The 27,449-nt window shown below is 40.7% G+C and overlaps 1 protein-coding gene across 3 annotated transcripts; it reads right to left on the bottom strand.

The window, feature by feature from the left end:
- Positions 1 to 28: 28 nt before the first annotated feature.
- BEST3 (bestrophin 3) lies at positions 29 to 27,449 on the bottom strand. Of its 3 annotated transcripts, XM_086884428.1 has the most exons (12): positions 27,406 to 27,449; positions 25,697 to 25,789; positions 24,274 to 24,757; positions 20,352 to 20,521; positions 18,579 to 18,673; positions 17,814 to 18,047; positions 12,671 to 12,825; positions 11,897 to 11,974; positions 11,320 to 11,472; positions 7,987 to 8,067; positions 6,536 to 6,687; positions 2,715 to 4,230 (listed from the first exon to the last, which is right to left on the bottom strand). In XM_086884428.1, the coding sequence occupies exons 4-12, from the start codon at positions 20,501 to 20,503 to the stop codon at positions 3,324 to 3,326; spliced, it is 2,007 nt and encodes a 668-aa protein (XP_086740554.1). In that variant the 5' UTR covers positions 20,504 to 20,521; positions 24,274 to 24,757; positions 25,697 to 25,789; positions 27,406 to 27,449; the 3' UTR covers positions 2,715 to 3,323. The 3 variants fall into 3 exon arrangements, with proteins under 3 accessions (XP_023787778.1, XP_086740554.1, XP_023787779.1); XM_023932010.2 differs by lacking the exon at positions 25,697 to 25,789 and having other exon boundaries at positions 29 to 4,230; XM_023932011.2 differs by lacking the exons at positions 20,352 to 20,521; positions 25,697 to 25,789; positions 27,406 to 27,449 and having other exon boundaries at positions 24,274 to 24,348.

Here is a 27,449-nt window from a genome sequence, read left to right as displayed (position 1 = left end):
CTTGAGAGTTCAGTACAACCAGGATGATGGTGTTTCTCAAAGTGCCTTTATTCATGCAATAATTCAACATTGCCTATACCTGTGAACATGAATTGTAGATTGTTTTGCTAAAATACTCCATGTACCATGCCAAGGCAAATAGTTTACTGAGAGAAGTGCCTAAGAGAGCACATAATCCCAAATGATAACTTAATGCAAATCAGAGTACACTGATGTTTGCCAAAGTGAGATAAGACTAAATGAGGAGAGGAAATTTTTCTGGTAACTTATCCCAGCACTAGCTTCTTCAGAAGCAATGAACAGAATACTGTAGCTAACCTGGAGCTGGTCCACTGTATGAAATGCTGGCTGTGTATTACAGATGGCACTGTGTGACTTCAGAGCTGTAATTCCTAATTTAGCATGTATCTACATGTGTAATAGACACCTCTGTGCAGCTTAACTGAAGCTCTTGCCTACTTAATGGCTGCTGCGTGGCCACCCTTAGCCTCCATCAAGTAATGAACACAGCTGCAGGGCCAGGGAGTGCTGGCAGAGTGAGTGGGAGAGGTAGCAAAATCATTGCTGATTAGATGTATAATGTCCTGATGGAAAGCAGCAGTGTGCTTCCTAGGCAGCAGCCAACCTGAGAAGAAGATGAGCAGAGCTGGAGAAGCTGGGAAAGCTTTTCCTGCTTAAATGTGCTGGGATGAAACAAGCTGATGTCTGGGTTAGGGACAAAGAGCACTTTGGTCCAGTACCTGAAGCCCTGGTGGAAGCTGTGTGAAGGGTTAGAGGGGGGAGGTATGGTGGAACTGTACTCCCAGTGCAGATTTGTGGTGGACACTTGAGTCATCTTTAATTTCTGGCTTAATTTCTCTCTTGCAGTGGAAAGTACACCCCTCAAGCTTGTCTACTGTGAGGAGAGAGCTAGATAAAGGGCCAGGCTTCCTTCAGAGCTGCTGAAAACCCTTCCTATACATGCATGGCTGGGAGGAGTATGGACAAACTCCCCAAAAACTTGTGTTGCTCTCCTGACTTCCACTAAAGTGCTATAGAGGAGAGCAGCTGTTACTTTTACTTTGCTCCTAGCTGTGTGACTGGAGCTATCTGGCTGTCCTTAAAATGTATTGTTAATACTTAAAATTAGCCCTTTATGTAAGTTAAGCTCATTGGTAAATTAAATTCTTTGACAATTGCAGATGCAATTAGATTGAGAAACATTGAATTGCAAAATGTGGCTTCAGCTACAAGAAGAAAGAGGAAATCAGGAGGAAAAAGGGAATGCTTCCAGAAGTTGCATAAGGCCATTCAGAAAATTGGACTCCTAGGCCAAGGCATTGTTCATTTCTGTACGATTTCACTCCAGAGTTTCTCATTTTTTTTGGTCAAACCTGAATATAGCAACCTGAATTGCCTGAAGACTTGTGGAGTGGCAAGGGTGAGGTTGCACCAGAACGCCTGACTGAGCTGTGATCAAATTTCAATAAGCTGCTGTCAGACTCCAGTGTCACCTCTTCTCATGGTGTGAAGAAGTCCTTCCATAGGTGTTTGACAAATCTGTGCTTGGCTTCCCTGCATATATGGAATTCCCATAATATGAGTTTAAACAGTGCTTCCTTGGGCCATGTGTCCTCTGCTTCCTAAACTGATGGGATACATGTGGTGTTGTCTAGTGTCTTTGGAGAATTTGAGAGCATGGCTCTGCTCAGCCTGGGCCTAATATACAGCAGCAGGAGCTATTTTCCAGACTGAAATAAAGCTGGAAGAAGTACAAGTGGGGAGGGCAGCTGATTTTTTGTTCAAAGCCTACCCAGATGAGATACAGTCCTGTTGTATGTGGTACCAGCTAGAAGGGCTCCTCACTTAAGTTGTTGGCCAAAGGAGCAGGAACAAGCAGGTCTGTTCATTCCCTTCCCAGGATCAGGGAGTCCTAAAGTCTCCCAGGAGCCACTGGTGTTTCCAGTGACCATGGCAGAGAGGCTGGTTTGTTTTTTGAAACGCAACCTTCTGAGCAGGAGAGCTGGGTGGACTCATTGTCCATGCAGTCCATAATGCTTTTTCTGGTTGTTGCAGACTCATAACTTTCAGTCCCCCCATTTCTCTGTTCTTTCAGTCCCTGAGCTACCTTGTCTCTCCCTTGTCTATCTTCTACTTGGATACTCACAGATTGGAGAATGCTGGCAACATGCTCCAGACTGTACTTTTGTAAACGTGGATCAGAGCTAAACCCAAGGAGCTGTGGCTGCTTTCCTGGCCTACTTTGAGACTTCTTGCAGGAGTGATAGCTGAAAGGTCAGGTCACTATCAGCAGGTTTAGGGCGGTGGCTTGGTCATCCCTGGAGTAGCAGGAGCCACCTAATGCTGTCTCAGGTTTGGGTTAATCAAGAATGTGTGTGGTACACCTGGGAAGCATGAGAATGGAGGAGAGGTTTAGGAAGTGGAGAACAGTTTTGGTAGGAGCCATGGACCCCTTTGGTGTCTGCCTGGGATGACTATAGCCTGTGCACTTCCTACTGAAGATCTCCACAAGAGTGGAGCACTAAGCTTAGTTGCACCTGCAACTCCATCACCTCTTGAGAGAGTGCTGCAGCCATGTCATTGCTAGGGAGGCCACCTGGGAATCTCATTTTACAATAAAGTGTCACTGGGTATGTCACATATGTGCTCCATGGCTCAGTCATCCCATGCACAGCTCATCAGCTGTTTTGCACCTTCCATTTTTAAAAATGAAATGAAACATTTAATTATTTTATTTTTTTCTACTCTTTAGTGGCATAGCTTCATCAGGAGTGGGGCAGAATACTGTCCTACACAAATGAGGGGCCTGATTTTTCAAATGTTCCTTCAGGCAGTGAGAGATGGTGGGCTGGATCTCTCCAGGATGAGAAAGGAATTAAGCCCATGTCTTGCCTTTGAGCTACTTGAGTAGAACCCAAAACTTGTTAGATCTTACAGGGATGACATGGACCTCAAGCTGGTGGAGCAGACAAAGGCAGCAGAGTTCAGTGTATATACAAAGTGGACAGAACCATACCCACTCTTCTGATAAGCTTCGTGTTTCCTCTAGTCATGTCTACACAGCTCACTGCCATATACATCCTTAGGCTCCCAGCTCTCCCTGTAAATATATTTCCCACAGGGTCACAGATTTCAAGCCAGCAACCAAGTGGCTTAAAGTATGGCACCACTATGCCTCCTATATAGGTGCCCAAATCCTCTCTTGGATCTTGTTCATGACTTGTCTGAGTATTGAGTCTGCCCTTCTGGACTTTCAGCAAATTTGTGTGAGAACCATGTTCAAGATAAGACAAGAAGTTCAGTCAAACCCAGAGGAAGAATGGTCAAAGTTTTCTTCCACTCTCCTCATTAGAAAATTCTACTATGGCTGTTTCTTTACTGTCCAGGTTTTCCCATAAGTCCTGCATCTCAAATGTTTGTGGAGCAGAAGCTGAAGTAGCATTTTTTCCATCACTGAATGTCCTTTGCTGTGAAGTTGTCCCAGAATCTGTTGAAGGTGGTGCAGCATCAGCATTTGATGCTGTACTAGGACTATGGAAGCTTGGTAAACTCCATCGCTGAAGGTTTCTCTCATGGTCTGTTATGAGACCAGCTATGTTACTAACCTGGGGCTCGTGTTTATGCTCTCCTATCACACTGGGAAGTGACTGATGCACCTCTGAACTTGAGAGGTATGGAGTCATTTCTGGGGAGAAAAGGTGTTTGTTCAGAAGAGCCACATTTGCCTCAGCTAGGATCCTTTGGAGCTTCTCTTCTGGCATGCTTGCAGAGCGCTCTGTTGGCAGGTCTGGTTTGTCCAGCAAATCAGGTTCAATCTCCTGGGCTTCAGAAACGATGACCTCAGGAACTGGCCTGGTTGTCTCAGATGAAGTGTCACTGTCACCAAAGTGCGCCTCATTCCTTGAGGTTTCTGTTATGGGTCCTAGCTCTCGGCTACCATGAAGTTTGTTACTTCTTGTAACTCCTTCATATTTCTTCTTGAAGCTTGAGGTAGTGTGCCTCCCTCTTGTGTGCATTTCCTGCAGCCGTCTGATGTGCCCCTTTTCATCTGCTGGGAAAAACACTGAATTCTCACTCGTCTGCCGACTGTAGCGGTGGTGAGTTGGGTATGAAGGACCTTCATGGACACTGAGAAACCTCTTGACTCTTCTCAAAACGGAATACTGTCTCTGGTGTTTCTCCTCTTCCCAAGGCCACTCTTCCCCATAGAGGAATTCAGTATCAGCCAGCCTGCCAAACAAAGCCAGGTAGTAGATGTCACTTAAATATAGGAAGCATTGGGTCTCTATGCACATTTATCCCTCTGACACAGGAGTCAAGACACAGGAACCAAGGCCCTAGTGTGTCCCTAAAGAGAAGGAAGGAAAGGATGAGGGTGCCAGGAAAGGCATCCAGCCAGGCATCTGGCACCATTTCATATTTGAGCTGCAGTCTTTTGAGGCAACTCCACATGGTTAGGCTTGTGCTAGGTGTGTGCTAGGCTTGTGCTATGCTTGTGAGGGAAAGGAGAGAACGGAACCCTACTCAGTGCTGTAGTTACTTTTTCAGGAAAATCCTTCAGGCAAAAATAGCAACAGTGAAAAAGCTACAGCTGGAAACAGAGCACAACAGTTTCAAAAAATATTGACATTACTCAGATGGCCAAATCTCAGTTACTTCTGGGGCATGACAGTGTGTCTGAAGGTCTCACCTGTACCTGGTACTCTTCTTCTGCACAGCCTTGGTGCTTCATGAGAGCAACTATTGCTGCACGTGCCAGTGAATTCAGTACACATCACTGACTCAGTGCAGTCTGCACAAGCCAAACCAGCCCAGTTACCTGTCCTAAGGACAAGCATGGCAAAGGGGCTTCGGCCAAATCTGAGGCAAGGAGCAGAGGCAGGCAACAGTACCTGGAGGGACAAAGGAACTTCATCCAGCATTTGCGAAGATCATTGAATAGTTTACATTGAAAGGGACCTTTAGAGGCATCTAATCCAACCTCCCTGCCATGAACAGGGACATCTTCAACTAGACCAGGCTGCTCATTGCCCCATCCAACTTGACCTTATTGTTTACAGAAATGGGACATACACCACCTCTTTGGGCAACCTGTTCCAGATGTTAGCTTGAGGTGACTGGAGAAGACTTTGCATTTGGGCTGAAGTATTATATATTTGCTTTGGACTTGGAAGAATTTTTAGAGCTTGTTTTTAAGTTTGCGTAAGGACTATCCATTATTTTTGGAGATACAACCAGAGAAATGGTTCAGATGAGAAGATAATTAATAAAAAGTAAACACATCAGAGCTGTTTGCATTCCACAGGAGCTATCCAAGGCTATGTTTCATTCACTCCTTTCTCCATTTTTTGTGTGAAGTACTTCTTATTAAAAAATTGTTTGCAGACTTAATGATGTTTCTTCTTTGCCACCTTTCCCCCCTAGAAATTACCTTAAAATAAATTATATTCTATTCATTTTTCTTCTTTACTTTTTTACTTTCTTCTTTACTTTTCTTTTTGCCATTTTATAGTTATTTCCAGAAGGAAATAACTTCTGAAAAGGCTGTGTGTGATAAAAAGAGCTCATATAAACCATTGTCCTTTGTAGTAGAATGCATGCAAAAATGAAAAAAGTAAGAAGAACAAAAATGAAAAAATAACAATTTAGAGGCCAAATGAAACAAAAAATTGAAGACATTTTATTCTGATAAAGGTGGGAAATGATGGGAAAATTACAAATATCCTGAGATAATTTTTAAAGATAAAAAAATGGCTTCTGTAAAGCTTTAAAAAAGGTTTTCAGATGTGAACACCTACTTGTCTGGTATTTTTTCAAGCTTGTTGGTATTTACACTTGTTGACCTGTCTATATTACAGCATGTCACAAGTATTTAAACTAACAGCTTCTAAGCTAACTGGCCTGTCACTGGTTTCTCATACAGATCCCAACAACAGATCCCCAACAGGGGACTATCCCATACCCTCTATTCTTTGTAACCATTGTTCTTTGTTGATTTCTGCAAATAAATCCTTTTCATACCTTCACAAAATCTGACTGTTTCAACTTCCATGCCAAGATTATTAGTCAATGAAAAGTCATACAACATTTAAGATGATTTCTTGTTGATCTTCACAGGCATCTGGACTGATTTCAACTGTTGTCTGCTAACTAAATGAACAAAGGAATAGCTGTTTTGCTAATTGGGGATGCATGAAGAAAATGTAGCAAAGCAAGTATTATTAAGAAGAGTCAGTTTGTTCTCAGGTATCACCCTGTTCTCAGAGACTATCAGCACACCCTCCCTGCAAACATGCTCTATTTAATGACTATACAATTTAAGATATTTGTGCACAGCTTGGATGAACACATGGGCCACTGCAGACATCCTCCCACCAGCACCAGCCTGTCCACTCCCTCCTATTTTCCCATTTCCATTTTCCCTGCTTGCAGTATCGTCAGAGCCTGCATCCCTGCCCTGACTGTCTGCCAGTCACTGCAGACTGTTGGGGTGCTGATCTTTCTGATGGCATTAAGAACCCTTAGTGCCACTCACCCCATCTCAATAGTCGATCCAAGAAATGAAGGAATGCAGTAATCAGCAGCTGCTTTTGTGTAGGGTGGCCGGGCAGAGGTATCATTCCAGTAAATATCTTTTTCCATCCTTGGCAAATTCATGTGCATCTCATCCACCGCCAGAAGTGAAACCTTAAATTTTTTTTGCATAAATCATGTCACTTTCAACATAGTGGAGTATATGAAATAGTCTACTTTATACTCTCTGGTTCAACATTTCTTTCAGAAACCCTTTAACATAAGTGTACGATGGCCTGGGCATTAGGAGGAGACTCAGTATCGTAAAGTAAAACCGCTATATCTGCCTAGACTCATGAAAGCACCAATGTTATCATAACTTGAATCTTCTGTACTGTAAAGATATTTGTCCCAGATTGAAGTCCTTCCCACATGTATAATGAGTTAAATGTGATCCTTCATGATCTAGCATGTTAGACATGCTAGAGAAAGTCTGTGTAAAGTATTACACACGTGCTCCTTAAAATGTCCAGAGGTCAAGAATCTTTCTGATAGGCTTTATTGACATTTTAAGACGTTCCAAATCAAGTATGTGAACATCCCTCTAATAAATTTTACACAATGGGTTCTAAGGCACGGTAGCATGAGTATCCTGCTAAGCCAGAGATCATCTTTGTCAATGTGAAGTGCTTTCCCATTCTTGCACATACCTGCATCTGGTTACTTTGCTTAATTTGGTGGTTTATTTGGCCCTTGCTCTCCCTAACTCCTGGGCTCTGCTTTGCTGGAGTGGAGTCTGACAGCACCTCAGCCAGCTCTGTGCCTGGTTCTATGCAAGGGGAGCTGTGGGTGCTGTGGGACCTCCTCATGTCTCTGCTCTCCTTGACAGCACAACAGCCAGGGCTCTTTGGGGTAACTGGAATAAAACTGTACCCCTGTCATCTCATAGCCCCTGTGGCTGGGGACAGTGGCTCCTGTGCTGACCACAGACACTGTCCTGGGTGACAGCATCTGAACATGAATCATGGTACTGGCCCACTTAATAGTTCAGGGCCCTGCTTGGTCTTTTTACTATTTTTGCTGCCTTTCTGTTTAAAGGAAGGTTCATATGCAATATTTTAATCTTGAGACATTCAGATTAACAAAATATGTTATTATCTATGTGGGAATGACTTTTGGATTTTGCAGGATTGACCTACATTATACATTTTTCCAGGAACAGAGTGGTCTTATAATTTAAGGTCAGCTGTTTGCATGGTTAGTCAGGCATTGTAAATGCCAAATAGCAAAATCAGGATGAATTAGCTTGTGAAAACAAGTTCTGTGGATCACAGCCACAGGTAATCCTTCAGGGAAAGAATATGTTTTGCTGGCACTTGTTGTCCTGATTTATTCCTCAGTATAAGACATATTATTAGATGTAATGATAACCTATGGTAGAGAAAAGCTGGAATTAGAAGTAGCAACAGCAACCTGTAAATTTCTATCGATGCACCAGTTAGTTTCAAAATCATCATCATCTTCTCCAAACGGATTAATGAGTTGTTCAGCGACCTGGAAAGCAAACAAGACAGTGAAGACAGGCTGGCATGCCGTGTCAGGACTGCTGCTGCAGAGGAATTAGGATTGGATTTTTCTGTCTCTCCCTGCCTGTCACTTGCAATCATAGCTTGAGCTCCTGTGTGATGGTTCCGCCAGCCTAGCGAAGGAACAGCTTGCTTTCACTATAGATTCATATCTCTGTGCCTCGTGGTGCTGTCAATCATCATCGCCAGCCCTGGCCTACTGGGAGCTGAGACACGTCAGGGCCAAGGTAATTGTCACATCCAATAGTCATTACCTTTCCTTACTGCTGTCTTTGCCTCATTTAAATGAATGGCTTAGCAGCTAGAGGCTCTATTATTGCACTGCTGTCTGCATGGGGTCAGTATTCCCAAGCCTTGCAGCTGGAGTCTACTGGAGGGAATAGAGCTCATCTCTCCACCTCAACCCCTGCTTCTTTATTAGCATTAACCCCAATGGCAACCTTCCAAGGCTTTTGAGGAAACGCAGTCTACAAAAAAACTTGACTCAAGTCGACTCTGTGCATCATGCTAGCCAAATCCCAGAGACAGAATCTGAGTCTGTTCTTTAATTCAACCTGCTGGCTTCTGGTTTCTGTACTTGAAGTGGTTAAAACAGGGCAGGGCAGAAGCTCATGCTGTGGAGGACATAATCAGACTGTGAGCTCAGACACATTTGCAGTGAGGTACATTAGTCTGGAGCTACTCTGGAAAGGGAACCCTCTCTGGCTCCCTATAGCCAGTGAAAAAGTCCCCAGAGACTGCCCTCACCACCCCCCTGATCACTAAAGTACATTGTGTGGAGAGTAAGCTATTGACATAGCTGCTGATGGAGGTAAAAGAAAGATTAAATAGAAAAATGTTTAAAAAATTTTAGGAAATTCAGACTGCTTCTCTATTTCCTAGTTTCTTGGTACACACATTAAATACCCTCTCCCCTCCATTCTTTTCTCCTTCTGTTTATCTTTTCAAGCCCTGGTTTCAAAGCTAAACACATTCTTGATAACCCTTCCAAGCATTCCTTGTGGTCACTAGAGCCATGCACAGGAGCAGCAGTAAGGTCCTTGGTTTAATGTGAGTAAAGAAACTGTATGATTAATCAGTCCTGCTCATTAAACTCACTATGGACAGCTATGATCTAAATAACTTATAGCTGTAAGGCAGTTGCTCCCTGGATATTTTTCCTATGTGCCTCTAGGCTGTACCTGTGGATAAGCACTTGCTGACTCTCCAAGGCCACCACTTCCCAGGCCAGAGCTGGCACACAACAGAAGAACTGCTGAGTAGATTAGCACTACAAAAACACCTGTGAGGTGGGAGCAATGAAAGGAGACAGGGGTCACCTCTGCTCACACTCCTTGACATGGGATTGAATTTTGGGTACAGCTATGAAAGTGCTGCAATAGGGAGGAACCAGAACACAGTCTGTGTTGTGGATCTCCAGGGAAGACCTGGATCAGCTTTGTGTAAACCAGCTGATCACCACCCAAAAATCCATGATAAAACCTATCACATGAGCTTAAAAAAGAGAGGTCTGGGGCAGAGCAGACAGTGGTGGTGGCTGTTCCTTGGCTGACCTGGTACTGGCATGTGAGACATGACTTTATTCTCCAGAAAGGAATGTAGTGCTGGACAACTAAACTCTGTATTTGGACTGTTCATCTGTCCCTGTAATGAAAATGGGGATTTAGAAGAGTCTCATGTAATGGGAAACTTTGGCCCTGTATTAGGTATAACAGATCAGGCTTGAGGCCAAAGAATGAGCTCAGTTTACCCATTATTTCTGAGGAATTGCCAAGTTACTGGAAGTCAATACCTCAGGGCCCTTTTTACTGCCTGGCAGCCAAAGTCCAACACACTCGGCAGGAAACTGGCTGTAACCTTCAAGACAAAAATATCCTGACTTGGGGCACTGAAGGTTTGGACAAACCTCCAGTCTGAGGAAACACTGCTGATATTAAATTAACTTTTAAAAGCTTCTTCTCCTCCCTTTCATTTCCTTATGCAGAAGATTGTTCAGTTACAATGGCATCTCATACCTGCCACAGCCAGGAGCTGTCTAGAAGCTCTGAGCCTCACTGGAAGAGAAGCTATAAACAACCTTGGGTGCTGAAGAAGGAAAACCCATTTCCCCTCATGATCACCAGTAGGGTGGTCAAGAGGAACAGCTTGCAGTTTTTAGCCCTCTAGCATAACTGGAAGATACTGCCTAGAAATAAAACCTCACTTTTCTCCAGGAGAAGTTGCTACCTTCACCATACCAGCCTCCCTTCCCCCTCTCTCCTGCTCCCATCCAGGCTGGTCCCTATGCAGCAAAATCCTTTTCCCCCTCAGTTCCTAGGTCACAGCACTAGAGGAGCTTGTCCTGCATGCACTTTTCCTCACAATCTGCCAGCTCAGTGTGCTGCCTTCTCTACTCTGCCCTTTGGAGCTGGCTGTGGGAAGGTGTCTCTAAAGCTGGCCAACTTTGTTCAATTTATATTCTAGCAGAAAAGTTAGCTCTATGTTTCCACCATGATTAATAAACACAAAAGGAAATCAAATGCACACGGACCCCAAAGAAACTTTTTTCCAGTTAGTCTATTGCAGAGGAGAGAACCACCTTGAGATATGTGGCTTAATTAGTCAGCTATCAGATTGATTGTGTTACGTTAGACCAGCAGTCATCAACAGGCTGCTTGGCAGCATCCAGTTCCTCTATTACTCTTCTTTTTAATGAACATTTTTATGCAGTGGAGTTCTAGCCAATATTGTCTGTCACTCTTTCACAGCCCTCTGGAACTGGGGACCTTTAATTGCCTGCATCTGGTGAGGTTAACAGCAGATACTACCAGATTTGATCATAAGAAGAAAGTATCATTTAGTCCCTTTCAGCTGATGCCAGGTCTTCAGCCATAGTTCCCCATTGGAGAAAGGAGTGGGAGGAAGGATTTTTTTAATCTCTTTTCTGTCACTTTATAGTTCAAGTCCTGAGGTCTTGTGAAAGTAATACTCCCCTGGGGACTTGTGGCTGCTAAAATGGGTTCTTTCAGATTCACAACCACTTCTTACCATATGGACTGTCAGGTGGAATTAAAAATGTACTGCATGATATTTCTATATGACCACAGAACACTTCAGGCTGAATTCACTCTGGTGTGACTTCAGTATTCACTGGTGATTTTACATGTGTGCCTCAGATCTGACAACTTGACCAGCCCCCCAGGGAGGGTCCCCCCATCACCTGGCCAGAAAGCCAATTTACCTTGAGCCATCCTGCGTAGAAGAAGAACTGCAGCAGTGTGAAGATTGGAATGTAAATATCTAAGTCATGTCCCTGATATCCTTGGTCAGTATCCAAAAATTGACGCCCTATCAGGCAGGCAAAGAAAAAGGTATAGACTGCGAGAGTAACAACCTGCAAAGAACAGAACTTCATTGAAATAATGAACTAATACAATCTTATGCACAAGACAACCCACACCCAATGGCCTTTGTCTGCCTTTTGCCATATAATTTTTAAATCTGTAGGAGGTATTGCAAATACAGAGGCCACAGGAAAATTTGTGGCCAGGAAGAACACTTAGGAAAGAGAAAAAAATTTCACTGTTTCCCTCCCCTCTTCCAAATTATGCAAGGTCTTCAAAACATCTCTGCATTAAATACACCTTAAGGAGTTAGCCAGGCCTCCATGATCCTGTGCCAGTGAACCAGTGTTCAGTATCTCAAGAGACTCTGGTTGGGACTATGGATGTTTTATACCACGAATATGGATGTTTTATACCAACCCCCCTTTTATGAAAATTGTATTTTGAATTTTCTACCAGATAATAGCTCAGTACCTGGGTATAGACCAGTGGAATTCCAACCCAATCATAACCAAACAAAAGGCTACACCATGACCGGTACTTATTCATCTCCTAAAAGGGGGAAAAAAAAAAACAACCAAAACCAACCAGCAAGAAACCATAACAAAATAAAATTGCATGGGATACAGTTCTGAATGATAAATATTTTGTTGCAGTTCATTTTTGCACATATAAAAGGACAGGGAGAAAAGAAAGAATAGTATATATAAATTGATAGTATAATGGTAGCCAGCACCCCGTTTGAATGTTGACTTGGTTTATGGAGTTGAAGTGCTTAGTATACTTTGTATTTCTTCATCTTCTGTTTCTATCTTATTAACAGTCTAGTGATACATGAAAGAGAATATATTGTATCATAAAAAGGATATTTTACTACTTAATGAAATGTTCAGAGAGATTATCTTCTCTAAAGCTGATAATAAAATCTTCAAAATGCCAAATTATTCTCATTTCTCATATTTTTAGCAATGGAACAAGTATGAATTTAGACTGATGTTACAATAATGTTTTGCTCATCAATTTTTTGCTTCTTTCAATTCCTTCTTAGTCATATTAAAAAGAATCCCAGTGAATGCTGCTGTGTGTTTAAGTGTACATTATTACACAAAAAAAAGTGGGATAAATCCTGAGTAAGGTCATTTAGATGACGCAGGAGATCTGTGCATACTAAATCAAACCAATTTTGTAAGTCAAAAGCAACATAGCAATTTCAGATTAGTTTTTTGTAGATTTTCTTTTTCTACTTACATTCATCAGTGTCTGCAGATCCACACTGTCTCGAATTCTTCCCTCTTTTCGTGCCTTTGATGCCAAATTTCCGAACCAGACAAATGGGACCCAGTATTTCAGGTGGGGAGACTTAAGGTCATCAAAAAGTTTTCTTTCATGTCTTGTCATAAAACCTGTTTACCAAAACACCAAAACAACCTTCATTTATTCTGTGCTTTCAGTACTACTGATACTGTAAATTCAGAATATATTTCTATCTGTTTATGTAATATTTGCATAGAACTCTGCTAAACACAACTTATACTTCTAATTAGTAATCTCTTCTTTAAAACAAACAAACAAACAATTAAAAAAAAATAAATTCCAGGACAGATCTTGCTTGAAAGAACTTCTTTTTGCACTACCTACCTATGCTAAATTCCTCTTTACCGATATAGGCAATAATTTACTATTACTGTGTTCTCATATCTAACTGCTGATCTATGGTAGGTACATAAAACACTATGAATTGTACAAATTACTCTCTAGTTTCATATTCTACTTTCAGAAAAATAAGGAACTGGATCTATCAGTCAAAACTGAAACAGTTTTCACCAATGATGGCTTTCAGAAGCATTTTGACATACAATATAAGGGCAGTTATATGACCTTCTGATTCTGATTATTTTTTGTTATATCTGCAAAGCAGTGAGCAAGCAACAGAGGATACAAGTGCATGAAACAGAGCCCAACAGAGTGTGTGCCTTCTGCCAGTGAAATACTTCCCTGACAGATTGTTTGATGCTTTACTTGGGGTTATGAAGGCAAGCAAAGAGATGAAGAGGGAATTGTGCACAGAAATCCCGCTGCTAAGGGGACACTGGGCCAGGTGACATGCTGTGGGGCTGCAAGCTGCTCTCTGCCTGGCAATTTGCCTTGCTGGGGTGCTGGGAAGCTATTAGGTTTCCTGAAGAGTTCCCCTGTCTCGTGAAGCCCTGCTTCCCCCTGCTGCAAGCAAGTCCAAGGTCACAAAACCGGGGAGCCAGGGCTGAGTGTGATGAATCCTGCACCAGAGCCAGTCTTTGCCTGGGACTGGCAAGGGAGCAGATGGCTTTTGGAGCAACACCTCTACCCCCTTGGGGAAGAAAGCTCTGCTCTGCTGTCTTCCTTCCACCCAGGCTTTGACAAAAACAATCTCAGAAAAGTCACATTTTCCTCTGTCCAAATCCTGAATTTTCTGATATTGGAGCAATTGTCAAGTTTGGAAGATCTTAGTTTTTGCTCAGGTGCGTGACATCTATCAGGGTGGCTATAAAGTTTATTTTGTTGTATTGACATTAGCTCTGAAATAAGACAAATTTAGTAACATGACAGCCCCAAAATAGGGGGCTCAGCCAACCAGTTACAAGTTTGAATGCTGAAAATTCAGTAAGAGAATTGACTGTAGACTCCAAGAATATGGCTAACATCGCTAAAGATACATGACACAACAAACAAATAAATACATAGAAACTCAGTTGTGTTGCATGGAAATGTGAATTAAATTAAAGGAGATTTGCTAACCACAGTGATTTTAAATATTCTGTTGTTGAGGAAAATATCACTGTTGTACAGTTGGAACAAGCCTACACAGCAGGTATGAAATACTGCATCTACTGAGAAGGAAGGCAAGGACAGGACAGAAAACACTGTGGAAGAGGAAATATTCAGCAGCAAGAGACAGTACTCGTGCAGCATCATAGAATTTCAGAACAGAATGAGATGAAGTTTTTACAAGTTCCCTGGGCATTTTGCAGCTACCTCTCATAAACAACTCCACAGAAATAGTAGGCAACTGGACAAATTGACCTGCTCGTCATGACTTCTGACTCCTAAAAGTCTTTCAGGCTGCCTTTAGTTTCTGTCCAGCCAGCCTGCTTATTACAGGACAGGAAAATATGCTTCTGTCAGGCTGAAATAGACAGAAAAACAAAAAATTGACTCTGGAGTAAACACTGGATTCAAGTCAATGGAGGCTCTGGAATGACACAGCCTGAAGGGGTCACAAAGAACAGCAAGGATCAGTTCAGCTTTCCACTGAAACCGGGCACCTTCTGTTCAGAAAGCTCAACAAAGTCTGTTTCTTTTAATTATAAAGTTCAAACTGGCATTGAAATATTTGTGTTAACATTGATTAAATATTTGATGAATAATAATACCTAGTACTCTTATTGCAGAAAATACTAATTCTGGATTGCTCTTACTGCTGGCATACAGTTCAGAACAGCTCACTGTTATTGCAGTGGTAAAGAAACACTTTCTATTCCATCCAATATAGAGGAGAATATCCAACTTCAGTTCTTAAAATTACATGGTTTCTAAATATGGCCATGATGTTTTTATTTAGGAGTATTCAAAGAATTAACCAAGAAACTCTATAGACAACAATACTGGTTTTGACAAGCACTGGAAGACAGAGCAGCTTCAGAAAATGGGGAATATTTGTCAAATATTGTGCCAAAATCTTGAAAAGGATGGTCTAAGGAATGACAGAGCATTGAATCCTTGTGAAAGTATCAGAAGAGTGACATGGAGTGCGATCAATAAATAATCAAAGGACACTAATGTGAACAGTGTCAGCCAAAGAGATCTTACAGGAAAATTATTGATGAGAACACAAGCCTGGCTAGGAAAAAAATCACACATTCCCTTCCTTAAGTGATTCAAAGAGTATTCAGTTCTGTCAAAACTCAGTAGTTTGAGACAAGACTGATTCAGGTTATTCACATTAAATATTTTTAATACTAGTGGTTAGAGAAGAAGGAACATGGTCAAGTAGATAAAAGCCTCATTTTCTGCTTCTGTGTTATGTGGGAAAGGGTTAATTCAGGTGCTTCCTTCCAGTAGAGAATCTGGGACTGCAGTTTACAGCCATCCATAGGTATTCATGTTGCTGAGCTCACACCTCCTGTTTCTCTTCAGTGTTTCCCATCAGCTCTTTTGGGGTGCTCTCTGCTCAGCTGCTCACCCATTACTCTGTTTTTAAACAGTTGTGTTCTTGAGCATTCAGCTTCCCTCTTGCACCTTGCAGCCAACAGAGTTGACAGCTGCTAGGCATTTGACACTTAAAAGCATGTGTGCCCCAGCAGTCAGCATCAAAAAGGAGTGAATCTCCATGGATCTACTGTCTACAGTTCCATAAAGAGTGTTAAAAGATGAAAAAGAGTCAGGAGGAAGGTACAGCCACTCTAGACTGTATCCTATATGGAGAAACTACAGTTTGTGAAGCTCCTGAGTTTCATTCAAGCCTTTATGCAGTCTGCTAACAGGTAACTATTGAGGGGAAAAGTACATTTTCTTCTAATTAAAAAAAGAAACCCCCAAACCTATTACAGAATCCAGTGAACAGAAGATAACAAGATGTGCAAGTTCAGACTGAGAATAAGATGTCACTCTTCAACAGCAAGTTTACTGTTGCGAATGTCTGTTCTCCTAGGATGCGGTGTAGTCTCCAGTATATCCATCTGAATTTTAAATCTGGGCTGATTATATTCCTAGAAGGTATTACAGCTCAGTCAGAAATTGCAGCATGATAAAGGATGCTGCTAGCAAGCTTTTGTGCCTTGTGTTATGGATGAGTCAGACTAGATTATTGTGGCCCTGTTCTCAAATTTAAAATCTATGAATTTAAGCAGTTAATTTGCTGAAAAAAGAAATGCATTAGCAATAGTTACATCATGGCTGTTCTCAGTGTGACAGCAAAATGCAAAATTGTCATAAGCTGTTTCAGTGATGACTGTGCTGTAAGTATCAGATTTGTGCTGTTCACTTTCATATTAAATGCCTCCCGTGCATGCAGTCTGATATGCAATGCCACAGGGAGCTAGGGAGGGGATTATTACCGAGTATTGTATAAGTCACTGGATGTTAATAGGAGCAAAACATACCCTGAAATGCTCAGTACTGCATCAATAAAAATTCTGCAACACAATATGCATTAAAACCCACAAAATAAGTACTGAAGTCCAGAGCTGACTATGTTATCTATACTCACATGCACAGTTTATAGTAGATTTTTCACTGTTAAAAAACCCAACAATCAAAACTTGCTTTCTGGTCTACAATTTTGGTAGAATGCTGTGACATTCTGTCTCTTTGGAACAGATTGTCTCTAGCAATAGGGAGGCAGAGCTGGATTAGCTGCCTGGAAATGTTGTAATTTTCCAGTGCATAGTGGAAGCAGATTGCTGGGGAGAGTGACAGAAGCTTCCTTGACCTCTCACAGGCTCAGGTAAACAGTTTTGTTGTACAGCACAAGGAAAAGAGCTTTAAAATTCAATGTATCCAACATAAATGGTTTGGGGTTTTATTTCAGTAAGCCTTTTTTTTTTTTTTTTAATATCCAAAGCTTCTCACATATATTTGAAATCTGTATATGTATATACACACTGCATATTTTAACTTGCTACAACTTTGCTTACTAATCTCTGCCAAAGGAATAGTTTTAAGAAATTCGAGATATTCAGTAGAAAACATGACTTCTATTTGGAGCACATCCCCATGTCTTTGCTTTGCTGTTCTACCTCTGACACTGACCATGCCAGTCAGAAGGGACAGTGCCACACTTTGCCTTTAAATACTGAGCAGTTAGTCCTTGAAAGACAATCAAAGACTGACATGATTGAATGCTCCTCACTTCATTTCACTCACTGTGTTATTGAAAGAAACGGAAAACAAAGACATGTTTAATACTTAGTATATTTATCCTTGAAAAACTAAGTCTAAGGTAAGTTTTTCATTAGAAAGAAAAAACCCCTTGGGGCTGAGGGATTTTTTTGAGTAAATCACAACACTTAAAATGTGCAATGTATTTAAACTGCAGTCTGCTTAAATAAAAATTGAGATAAAGCTGTATTGCATGTTTGGGGCAGGCCTATTGCCTCCATGGGGTCTGAAAGCAGATTCACATGAGTGTCAAACTCGTTTGACTTCTATAGTGTTGTTAAAGACTTTAAGAACATTAAAGATGCACTCTTAAGGTTATGTCATTTAAGTCACTAATAAAAAGGTGATTGCTTTGATGTGGGTTGGTATGAGGCACACATGGGGCCACAGGAAAGGAAAAACGAGGTTGGCTCCTTTCCTCCCTGAGCCTTGCCTCTGAGGGAAAGGAAAGCAATTTTGGGGAAGCAAAGCACAGTACCTGCTCCTACCACATGGTCCATGGTGGGGAACCTTTTGTACACAGCTGTGCTGACAGAGCGAAAGATCAGCAGAGATGTTAAATTCACATAACGCATGAGAGTCCTCCTTAACAAGCGCCCATACTCATCTCTGCCCTGGACACAGCTGGAGATGAGCAACATCAGACGATCTGGCCATGGCAAGTTCACAAACTGGTTCCACCAGCGATTCACCACCAAAGTAACATAGAAACCTGAGGGTTAGAAGGGGAAAAAAAGTCCAGTGACTATCAGGGCTTCAGTTATTTTAATTTCAGTTTGCAGAGTGTTGTTCATATCACTAAGCTGCTACCTTTCCCAGAATAAATGCAATAAACCATGTCAAAACCCAGGATGCAATAAATACTAATTATTTAATGGACATTGCAATGTAACAGTACATTCCAGCTGAGTATCTCATACCCACAAATTTCCAAATTTCCTCTGCTGTAGTAAAACTTAGGGTAGATTTAGTTCATTGGAAGATCAGTTACAAGATATCAGTGTTAGTGGGCATGATCTAGATCTAGATCTATGGGAACCTTTTTTGTTAGTATATTAAGGAGATGAGCATAAATGTTGATATGACAAAAGCAACTTGAACTTGAAGAGACCTGGAAGTGGATGATTATTGTGAACCTCTAGCCTCTCACATGCCTGTCAGCTTTGAAATGCTTCCATGCACCAACATTCACAAAATGCCTGAACAGAGCTGGAGAATAATTTCACTTTTAACCGGTACTTACCAAGCACAAAAGTTACTGGGATTTGTTCAGCATATTTGTCACAGTAAATTGATAATTTTTCAAAGAACCGTTTTTGGCTACCTGTAAGAAAAAATCTGCAGCAAAAATAAAATGTATCTGTCCTTCCATAATATTCTGGCTCTATCTACTAAGTGCAAACACGTATAAATAATCAGATATGTGCACTGGGGAGCAACTTTGGCTAATGCCTTCCAGAAAATTCTTAAAGGTAAAGGTCTAAACACTTTTGGCAGGTATTAAAGAAGCTGGAGGAAACAACAGTATTATTCCCTGGTCTTTGTAATTTTCTCAGAACTAATTTGACTGGCACTACTAATGGGATCAATATGTCTGGAGAATCAATTTGCTGTCCCATACATACCAAAGATGGCAGCAAGCTCTAAGTCTGCAAATAGAACTTACTCTCCTTTTTCAGAGGGGTATATATTGGAAATGCTCAGATCTACTTGGATTGCAAAAGGTTACCAGTCAAATTCCTCTGATTTGAAATGTTACATTGTTGCAACAGGTTTTTTATTCTTACTCCCATGAAATTTTCCTTTTCTACAAGATTAAATTATACCTGTATTTATTTTGCAATCAGGAAAATATTCACCCAATGATAGCAAGTGGACCATGGCAGTAGCTTCTGCCCTTGGGAAAAGACATCTGATTAAATACAACAAGCTTCAGTATAATTTTATTTGTATAGGTGAGTATTACAGTTATTCTTTGATTTCTTATAAAAGGAACATACAACAAATATTTGTTGGGTTTTACAATTGTGCAGTAAAAACTGGAGCACATATAGAAAGCTTCCTGTGGTGTATTTACCATGGTCTTCAATTGCCTGACATTTCAATAAAAGAAAGATTAATTTAAATAATAGTGAGACTTTGGTGTTCCTTTACATCTTAATGCTATAATTTTCTTTCTTTGTTTACAGGTATAGATTACTGAATAAAAAAATAGTGATTAATCAGAGAAAAACTGAAGCTCATTTTCTCCTTGCTTCCAGTAAAAAGCAGAGATCTAATTAGAGGTCATGGTAAGAACGGAACCATAATTTTGATACTTCTATGTAATGTACTTCATCAATTAAAAGTTGCACTGTACCAACTGATGCATTGCATCTGTCATATGTTGTTTAATTCACACCTTGGTGGAAAAAGTAGTTCTTCTTCTAACATGTTGCTCCCAGGTGCTGGGAGACACACAGATAATAACCATGTCTGGCTTCCACGCAATTTTCCTTGGTTCTTTGCAAGCTCAAAACTCAAGGCTGCATGCCTTTCTAGCTTGAAGCAAAACTTTGCTTTTCCTGGCTATATAAGTTCACTTTAAAATTATTACCTCTCAATGTTGTTAAATTCCCACCAAGCAACCAAAGACAGAGTTCTGCAGGGAGAGCAAAAGGTCTATACCTATGATCTCAAGCAGGGAGGCATGCTCACGACTGACAGCTCAATGTCAGAATGACAAAAGCTGTATAGCCTAGGCTAGAGCTGAGTTTTTATTCAGTCTAACTTCAGTAGGGTGTTTGCTCAGTGCTAGGCTAAAAGTACAATCAGCTGAATATGATAAACAGTATTGACACTATATACTTTCTCTGGCACCTTACAGGAAACATGGAAAGGTAAGCACATTAGAAAATGTCCAAGGAAAAGACAATAAGTAAATAGTAACCTCCCCCCATCATTCATCAGCCTAACACTTAGGAAGTCTGAAACTTCAGCATAACATTTAATGAGATGTGAATTGGAAAGAGTGTACCTGTATAATACACTTATCGCTGTGTAAAGAGTAGCAAAAACAATAAATTCTCTGTATAGCAATTTGTAGATGCTGCCTTTCCACCTTAGGAGTAATCTGTGAAATCCAAAGAAAGTGGCATTTGCTACTTTGCTGGAATAAGTGACTGTCATCGTCGTGGTAAGCTGGGCCTAGAAACAGTAGAAGAGAAGCAGGACACCAACAATAGTTTAGACAGTGTATCCTAACCTGAATGTACCCTTGTATAGATAGATACATGGATATACTTGTAAATTTAAATATATAATAGTATGTGTACATAAATACATGGTGTTTGTATTCACATATATATATATAGAAAGAGAGGGAAAAATAAAATCTTGCAGTTATAAGCCCTGTTGAGACCTGCAGATTGACTGATGCAAGGCTGTATTTGGGCTTTATGTCAGTGACCACCCAAACTCAGCAGTTAGCAATGAATGTGGCCACCTTTCTGGGTGGCAGTAGCAGGGACATGTTACACCTCTGAAGTCTCTGCTTACTCTCAGTTTGCCCCACTGTAGTGTGGGAAAAGAATAGGAAACAAATTTGCTTGACATTTTTTCAAAACTTTTCAGCTTCTTGGTAAGAGAAGTAAAGCTAAATTCCACAAATGCATGTACATCCCCAGCCAGTATTTTTAGCTGGCTGTGGTAATTATAATCACTGAAAAACCAAATGAGATTTGGAGACTGCCTCTTTCATTAACAGTTACGACAGCAGCTGAGATCAGCTGGGAAATGTTTTTATTTCTCTCCTTGAGACCAGACTTACTCATCAATACTTCAGCATTGCATGGCCATGCAAAACAAGCCATAGGCCTGCTCAGGTAGGTAGTGTGAGACACGGTGTAATTAAAGTACAACTGAAAATACACAGGTAAATACTTGTTGCTGGGTTTGGTACCTGCTTACCCAGTGCAGGGAGATGCTACAGGAACTTTCATATCCTTACAAAACATATCCCAGCTCCAAATGTGAATGAAAGCAGTTTTATACAGCACACAAGAAAGAGTAATTAAGACAAGCCCAAAATCTCAAGAAAGTCACTATGTATCACAAATACGATTCTTGCCTATATTTTCATGATGCCACTGTAGCAAATTTATTTTGGGGGGGGAAGAAAAATCTGAATTCCTAGTAAATAGATGCAAGTATTTTGTGCCTCTTGGCTGTGTATCTGATACAGAGCATAAAGTAAGCCATTAAAAGACACCTGTAAAACTGCCAGTTTTTATTTTAGGCACAAAGGGAATCAGCAGGGAAAAGACACCAGAAGCCTTGTATTGCTGACAGGCTGTCTCTTTTCCTCTGCAGAATGACTGCTCAATATTTGCCAGCATGTGCCTGAAGATTATTTTTTGTGGTGTTTTTGTTTTTGTTTCTGTTTTTTTTTTAAGAAGCATTGGTTTTGGTCTTTAGAATCCAAATTATAGTTTTTCTTCTCCTGAGCCTTGGCACAGACCTTGAAATTTTTTGCTGTCATTGTTGTAGTCCAAGAAGTTCAGTGCAAGCGCCAACTTGTCTGACTGGCATGCATGGAAATGCAGTCCTGTCTGCTAAAAATCTTGTGGTCAGGATGCAATGCTTAAGAAAATGGAGGCACAGATGTCCATTCTCTAGCAAAAGTGGGGCTTTATAAACAATTAAAGAAATCTGTGGCTGGGCTATAGGGGAGGAATGGGGTAAAAAATATGCTTAAAAATATGCTGTGTTTCCTGGAATTGCTGTAGGAGCCTTTAGATCTTGCCCACTGATGCTGTGGAGTACACGTTTAAGCCATATCACCAACAAGTGTGTCTCTATCTCCCCATTAATATCCACTTTTTAATGGAAATCTCCTGTGGGAATGACTGAATGTAGGGACTTAGATATAGAAAAGATGTCTGATAACGGGAGGGCTCATAGCCTGGCAAGAACACAGACCCTCAGCACAACACAATGAGAGGGTGAAGTTGGATAAATGCAGGATGAAACAGAACAGGAATTGCTAACTGTGGAGGCAGCCAAATATCAGAACAGAGGATTGGATAGTCACCCTCTTGTTTAGGATCTTTAAGCTGAGGGCAAATCGTAGAACAGAAGATGACCTTCAGGAAGAATAAATGAGACAGACAGGGTCTGAGGGGTTCTGCTGGTCTCCCCTGGTATCTCGGCATCTGTTAAACTTTCTGTGAGGTCTCTTCTGTTGTGGGTCACAGAGGAAAAAATATTGCTTGCAGCACCTTTGCAGCATCTGCAGCACTGCAGAAAGGCAGCCATTAGTGTCAAAAACATGACTCTCCATTTCTGCATTGGAGGATCAGGAAGGATTTGTTCCTCACAGCTATCAGAAAGTGGAAAGTGCCAGAAACTGGTCAGCAGCTAAGCTGGACAAAGTGGGTCTACCTTCTCTACAGACCTGAAGCAAATCCTGTCTTGCAAGGCCTTGTGGATGGGCTTTGCCCACAAATTACAGAGCTGTAGTGATAATAGGAATCAGGATTAAGAATATTTCCCCATGCAATAGACTGAGAGAAGAGTTTTATCCACTAAATGCAATTTGTCTGCTTGATTCTAGTAACTATACTTCACTTAATCACACTCCAGCCATCTCTTAGCACCTTACTCAATGCTCTTGACTCTGAATAGAGACTCTTGGAAGATACTGGAGGTCCCTGCTTTTTCTTTCTGCCTCTGAAATGGGGCAAAGAAAAGTATGAGTTTTACAGCAATTCTAGGCTTTGGTGCCTTGCTTTCCTTGCCTTTCCTTGCCTGTGGCACACTCTGTTTTATCTTTCTGCTAAGCAAATGCTTTCCTTAACATTTATCATTAGGTTCATATAGGGACTTCAGAATAATCAATGTCTTCAAATAAACATTAGGTCAGATTAGGTGATTACAGAACAGTTTAGACTATACAAAGCTATGAAAGACAGCTATGTGTTTGTCTGGTTAGATTTCTCAATGCAGCAAACACAAATTCAAATCTGCATTTGTGGTTTTTTTTTTCTCTGAGAGCAAATACAACCATTTAGGTACAGCCTCCCCTTGCAACAGGAAGTTTTGGCATAAAGCCTTGTGCTTACTCTGGCTCTTGCACGGTGGTCCCAAGCCCTTGGTTCACATGCAGAATGTTGGCAGAGAGTCCTTCCTACATTACTTATAGCCACAGGAAATTAAAAAGCTAAAACTGAGATAGACAGGAAGAGCAAAGCATAACGATGTCCCCCAGCACATTCCTCTCTGAGCACTCTTTTGGCCAGGGCTGAAGAAGGAGAGTACATTAGATCAGATACCACTGGCACCAGTGTCATGAAAAACATTCCTAATTATCATGTTGCCCTTAAATTCATCAGCAGATATAGGGCTAGACTTTTTGCTGGTAGGGGTTTGTGAGTTTTGAGGACATAATGCAAGTTTATGACCATCTGATGCCTGTAGAGACCTTGACTTGTATCTGTGATGTTGTTTTTTTCTTTTACTTGGTGTTTATTTACTTTCTGAAACTTTCTCAAGCACAGACTGGAATGTGAGTTATATATTGCTCCACTTTTGCTAAGATCTTCAGAAGACTTTAGGCATAAAAAGATAAAAATATAAGTGCATCCTCTCCATTAATATTGAACTCAATTGTAAATGGGAGTTTTGCCTGGCTGAGAATTTCAGGATGCATTATGATTCAGAGGGAAACCACGGTACAAAATAAGAGCCATCAGTATTTCCTAACTGAAAATCTTGTTACAGAATATATAAATAAATAGTACCTCTATGCAGACCTACCCCTTGTCATTGTTCACCTTATTTTTTAGTTTAGAATAGCTTAATAGCTTAATAGCTTCTTAGCATAGAAGAGAAAGTGAGTGAGAGAGATTTGAGTTAAGCCAACTATAAAAACATATTAAGCTTATGCTGTATCCACTGACCTGCTATTTTGATTCAGCAATCCAAGCCCGAAGGCAAATCCTGGACCCTTCCTCTTTCTCAGACGTCCTAAACCAAGTCCCCTTCAGATCTGCAATAATCACCTTGCTCTTCCCTTAACCTGAAGCAAGGGGTTGCTGGTGCTGAGCACTAAGAGGAGTGGACTGACAAGAACAGGGGTTAAAATGTCTTTCCACTTCTGGAAGTCTGTTTTTGCCAAGTACTCTGTCCTGTCAGTTACACAGGGAACAAACGCAAGCAGCAGCAGCAGCAGCAGCTGCTGATCTTGCTCTTTTCTAGTCTATAATTATAACGCCACTTGCCATCGGAAGGACCTCTTTCATTTGAATGAAGAATCTTGCAATGCTTTTGGCTGGTGCATACAGTTGTTTTTTTACATTTTATTTTCTCCAAAATGGGATGGACAAGAAGGGAGCATTTTGTTCTGAGACCTGTCTTGAAAAGTGAAATGTCTCCAACAGGGTCCTGTGAAGACACATCAATGAATAGCAATGATTAACTACATCTAAATAGGAAGACCAGAGACAGCCCCACCAAACCTGAAAATGCGGCCCAGCTGCACCTTGGTCCCACCCTGGAGCACAGCATTTGCTGTATTTCTGCTTTGCTGATTCGATTTGGGAAATCAGGTCTTTGGGGTATGCTGCAGAAATCACTCACCCCTCAAAACAGGCAGTGTTGCTGCTACCAAAAGTCTCAGTGGACCTGTTCACAACTGTATATTTCAGCACGTGAAAACCCTTCTGCAACTGGAGGTTTTACATAGGACTTCTTTCCCTCTTCCCCTTTGTAAAATGAGATGAACTCTGTCTTTTATGACCCATGGCATTAAGAATGAGCTGTAAAAGGTGATAGACTGTGAAAGCCCAGGAGATATCATATAATGTTGCCATAAACTTCAGCAGAGAATGAAATAATGTGACTGTGAAGTAAATAAAAAAAATTCAGGGGGAGAGAATAAGCAAGATTTATAGATTTAATTCGTTTTATGATGAAAGGTTTTCCCCCCTGCCTTAGTCCCATTAAGCTACTTGAGGCCATTTATTTAATTAAAGCTCTCCCAGAAAGAATAGAAGTTTCTGCTATTGTTTGCCTTTCTTCTTGTTGTTAATGGCCGACCGAAGAAAGACACTTTGATGTCAAAGCAGGCAAGATATTAGACTGTGGCATGTGTGTGTCAGGCAGTGGCCTGTGGCGAAAGATGACAAATCATTTTAGCATTCAGTGACTTGGCATGAAGAAACATACTGCCTGATCCTATTACAGAAACTGCCCTGTGCAAGGAAAATTCTCAACAACAGGGATGTTTTAAGGTCACTGGTAAAATAATTACTTAGACCTAAAACATTTTTCTTTGCTGAGCATAATCATTTGCTGGTCTCACTGAGCAGTAAATAATAGCACCTCTGTGTGTCAGTGGGTATCAGGTGGTTTTCCTGGCGGCTCTTCAGTATTCCTGCAGATCGGAGTGGCTGAGATTGCTCTACTGGCTCTGAGCTGTTTTGAAGAAGACATGAGATTTAGAGCTCCTGTGTTTTCAGAGGCAGAAATAAATATGGGTTTCCATCTGTGTAGCTCCACTGGGACTGGTTCTGTAGGAAGTACTCCTTTTTTTATCTCTAAGGTGTCTCTATTTCCTTGTTGGATATTTCCAAAGATAGGCAATGTTTTTACCTGTCTTCCTCTGCTTCCCTCTAGGGAAATGTGGTTTCATCTACAAAAATAGTTTTCCGAAGTTCTTTTCTATATGCAGTTCTACTAATGATCACCAATAATGGTGTATTTTGCCTTCATTTTCTCTTGCTGTATTTTGGACACTTACAAGAGACAAAAACATTTTGGCAATGTGTAACTAGACAGGTTTCTGCTAGTATCATCCATGGGTGTTTAACGAGACAGTTGAGTGCAACAGATAGAAATCCATCAAAGTTATTTAATATATTTATGCTTTTGACTTCTCTTTCCTCTTGATTTTTGAATCCAGTTATATTGGAAGATTTCTGGAAGAGACATGAATACATATCATGTGCTAGTGAAGCTTCAAGCAAGCACTTCAGTAGCTGTAACAACAACACATAATGCCAATATCCAAAGAAATGCCATAAAAAATAGGCTAAAATGTGGTCTGAACAACATGAAAGAATTTTCTTATTGAAAGGAAGTGAATAATTTAAGTGTTGGGAAGAGAGCAGTATTAAAGAACCTGCTGTCAGATTTTCTCAAATGAGAATATATTGAGTTTTGCTATACTTTTCTACTTACTGTCACTTGCTGCTGGAATTCTTGTCTTAAATAAATCAGTAAATTAACATAAAATGTCCTCTGCCCATAGAATGACTGTGTAGAGACTCGCTGTGCTATCTTACAGTCTCTTTCATGAGAGAAATTGCAATAATTAAAAGTTAATCTAGTGGGAGAGATACCACTGTACTTAGCATCACTCAATGCGAGTTATGGAAATATACTTTAAAGCAGGCTCTTTTATCTCTTGAAGTCACATGGTAGAATACTTGAGAGGATTACAAATGAATTTGTCTGCAGGATAAAGCCTGCTGTCCTGACAGATTAATTCTCTGAGTACTGTAAAACTGCAATCAAAAAAATACTATGCTTTGTAACTTCCTTGTAATGAAATAAACATCATTTATTATGCAATAGTGCTGAGTTTGCTATTAGAAATATTATTACCGTGACTCTTATCAGCCTCGACAATCCTTTTATTGGCAAAAGGCGCAGCCATACAATGTCACCATGGGATTTATCAGACAGATGAGATCAACAATGCATCCAGGAATAAGGTGTCCAGGAACTGGATTCAAAAGCCAGTGTCTGGATTGACTGGGAGAGCTTTCTCATGACTTAGGACTTATGTCCCCAAAGTGCTCCATATCATGTTCATCTGAAACAATCTGGGTAGGTTATTTAATATATGCTAGCATAGTTTAAGTGAAAGCTAAATGGTTAAAAGGCAATCACAGAAGGAGACGTGATTGATTTTGCTCTATGGATTGGCTTTTCTGAAGTCAGTGTCATTTTACTTTGCAATATGACCAAGGTTTCAAAACTTCTTACACATTATCAAATGTTAGATATTAGACAATTCCTGTACTTACTTAAAAATGCAGCTGATTGCACATCCATTTGCATAATCATTCTT

The sequence above is a fragment of the Cyanistes caeruleus genome, chromosome 4 (assembly GCF_971803275.1).
Source record: "Cyanistes caeruleus chromosome 4, bCyaCae1.hap1.1, whole genome shotgun sequence".
NCBI classification, from domain to species: Eukaryota; Metazoa; Chordata; class Aves; order Passeriformes; family Paridae; genus Cyanistes; species Cyanistes caeruleus.
The sequence above is the reverse complement of the archived record's forward strand: the minus strand, read 5'-3'. Positions and strand labels throughout refer to the sequence as shown.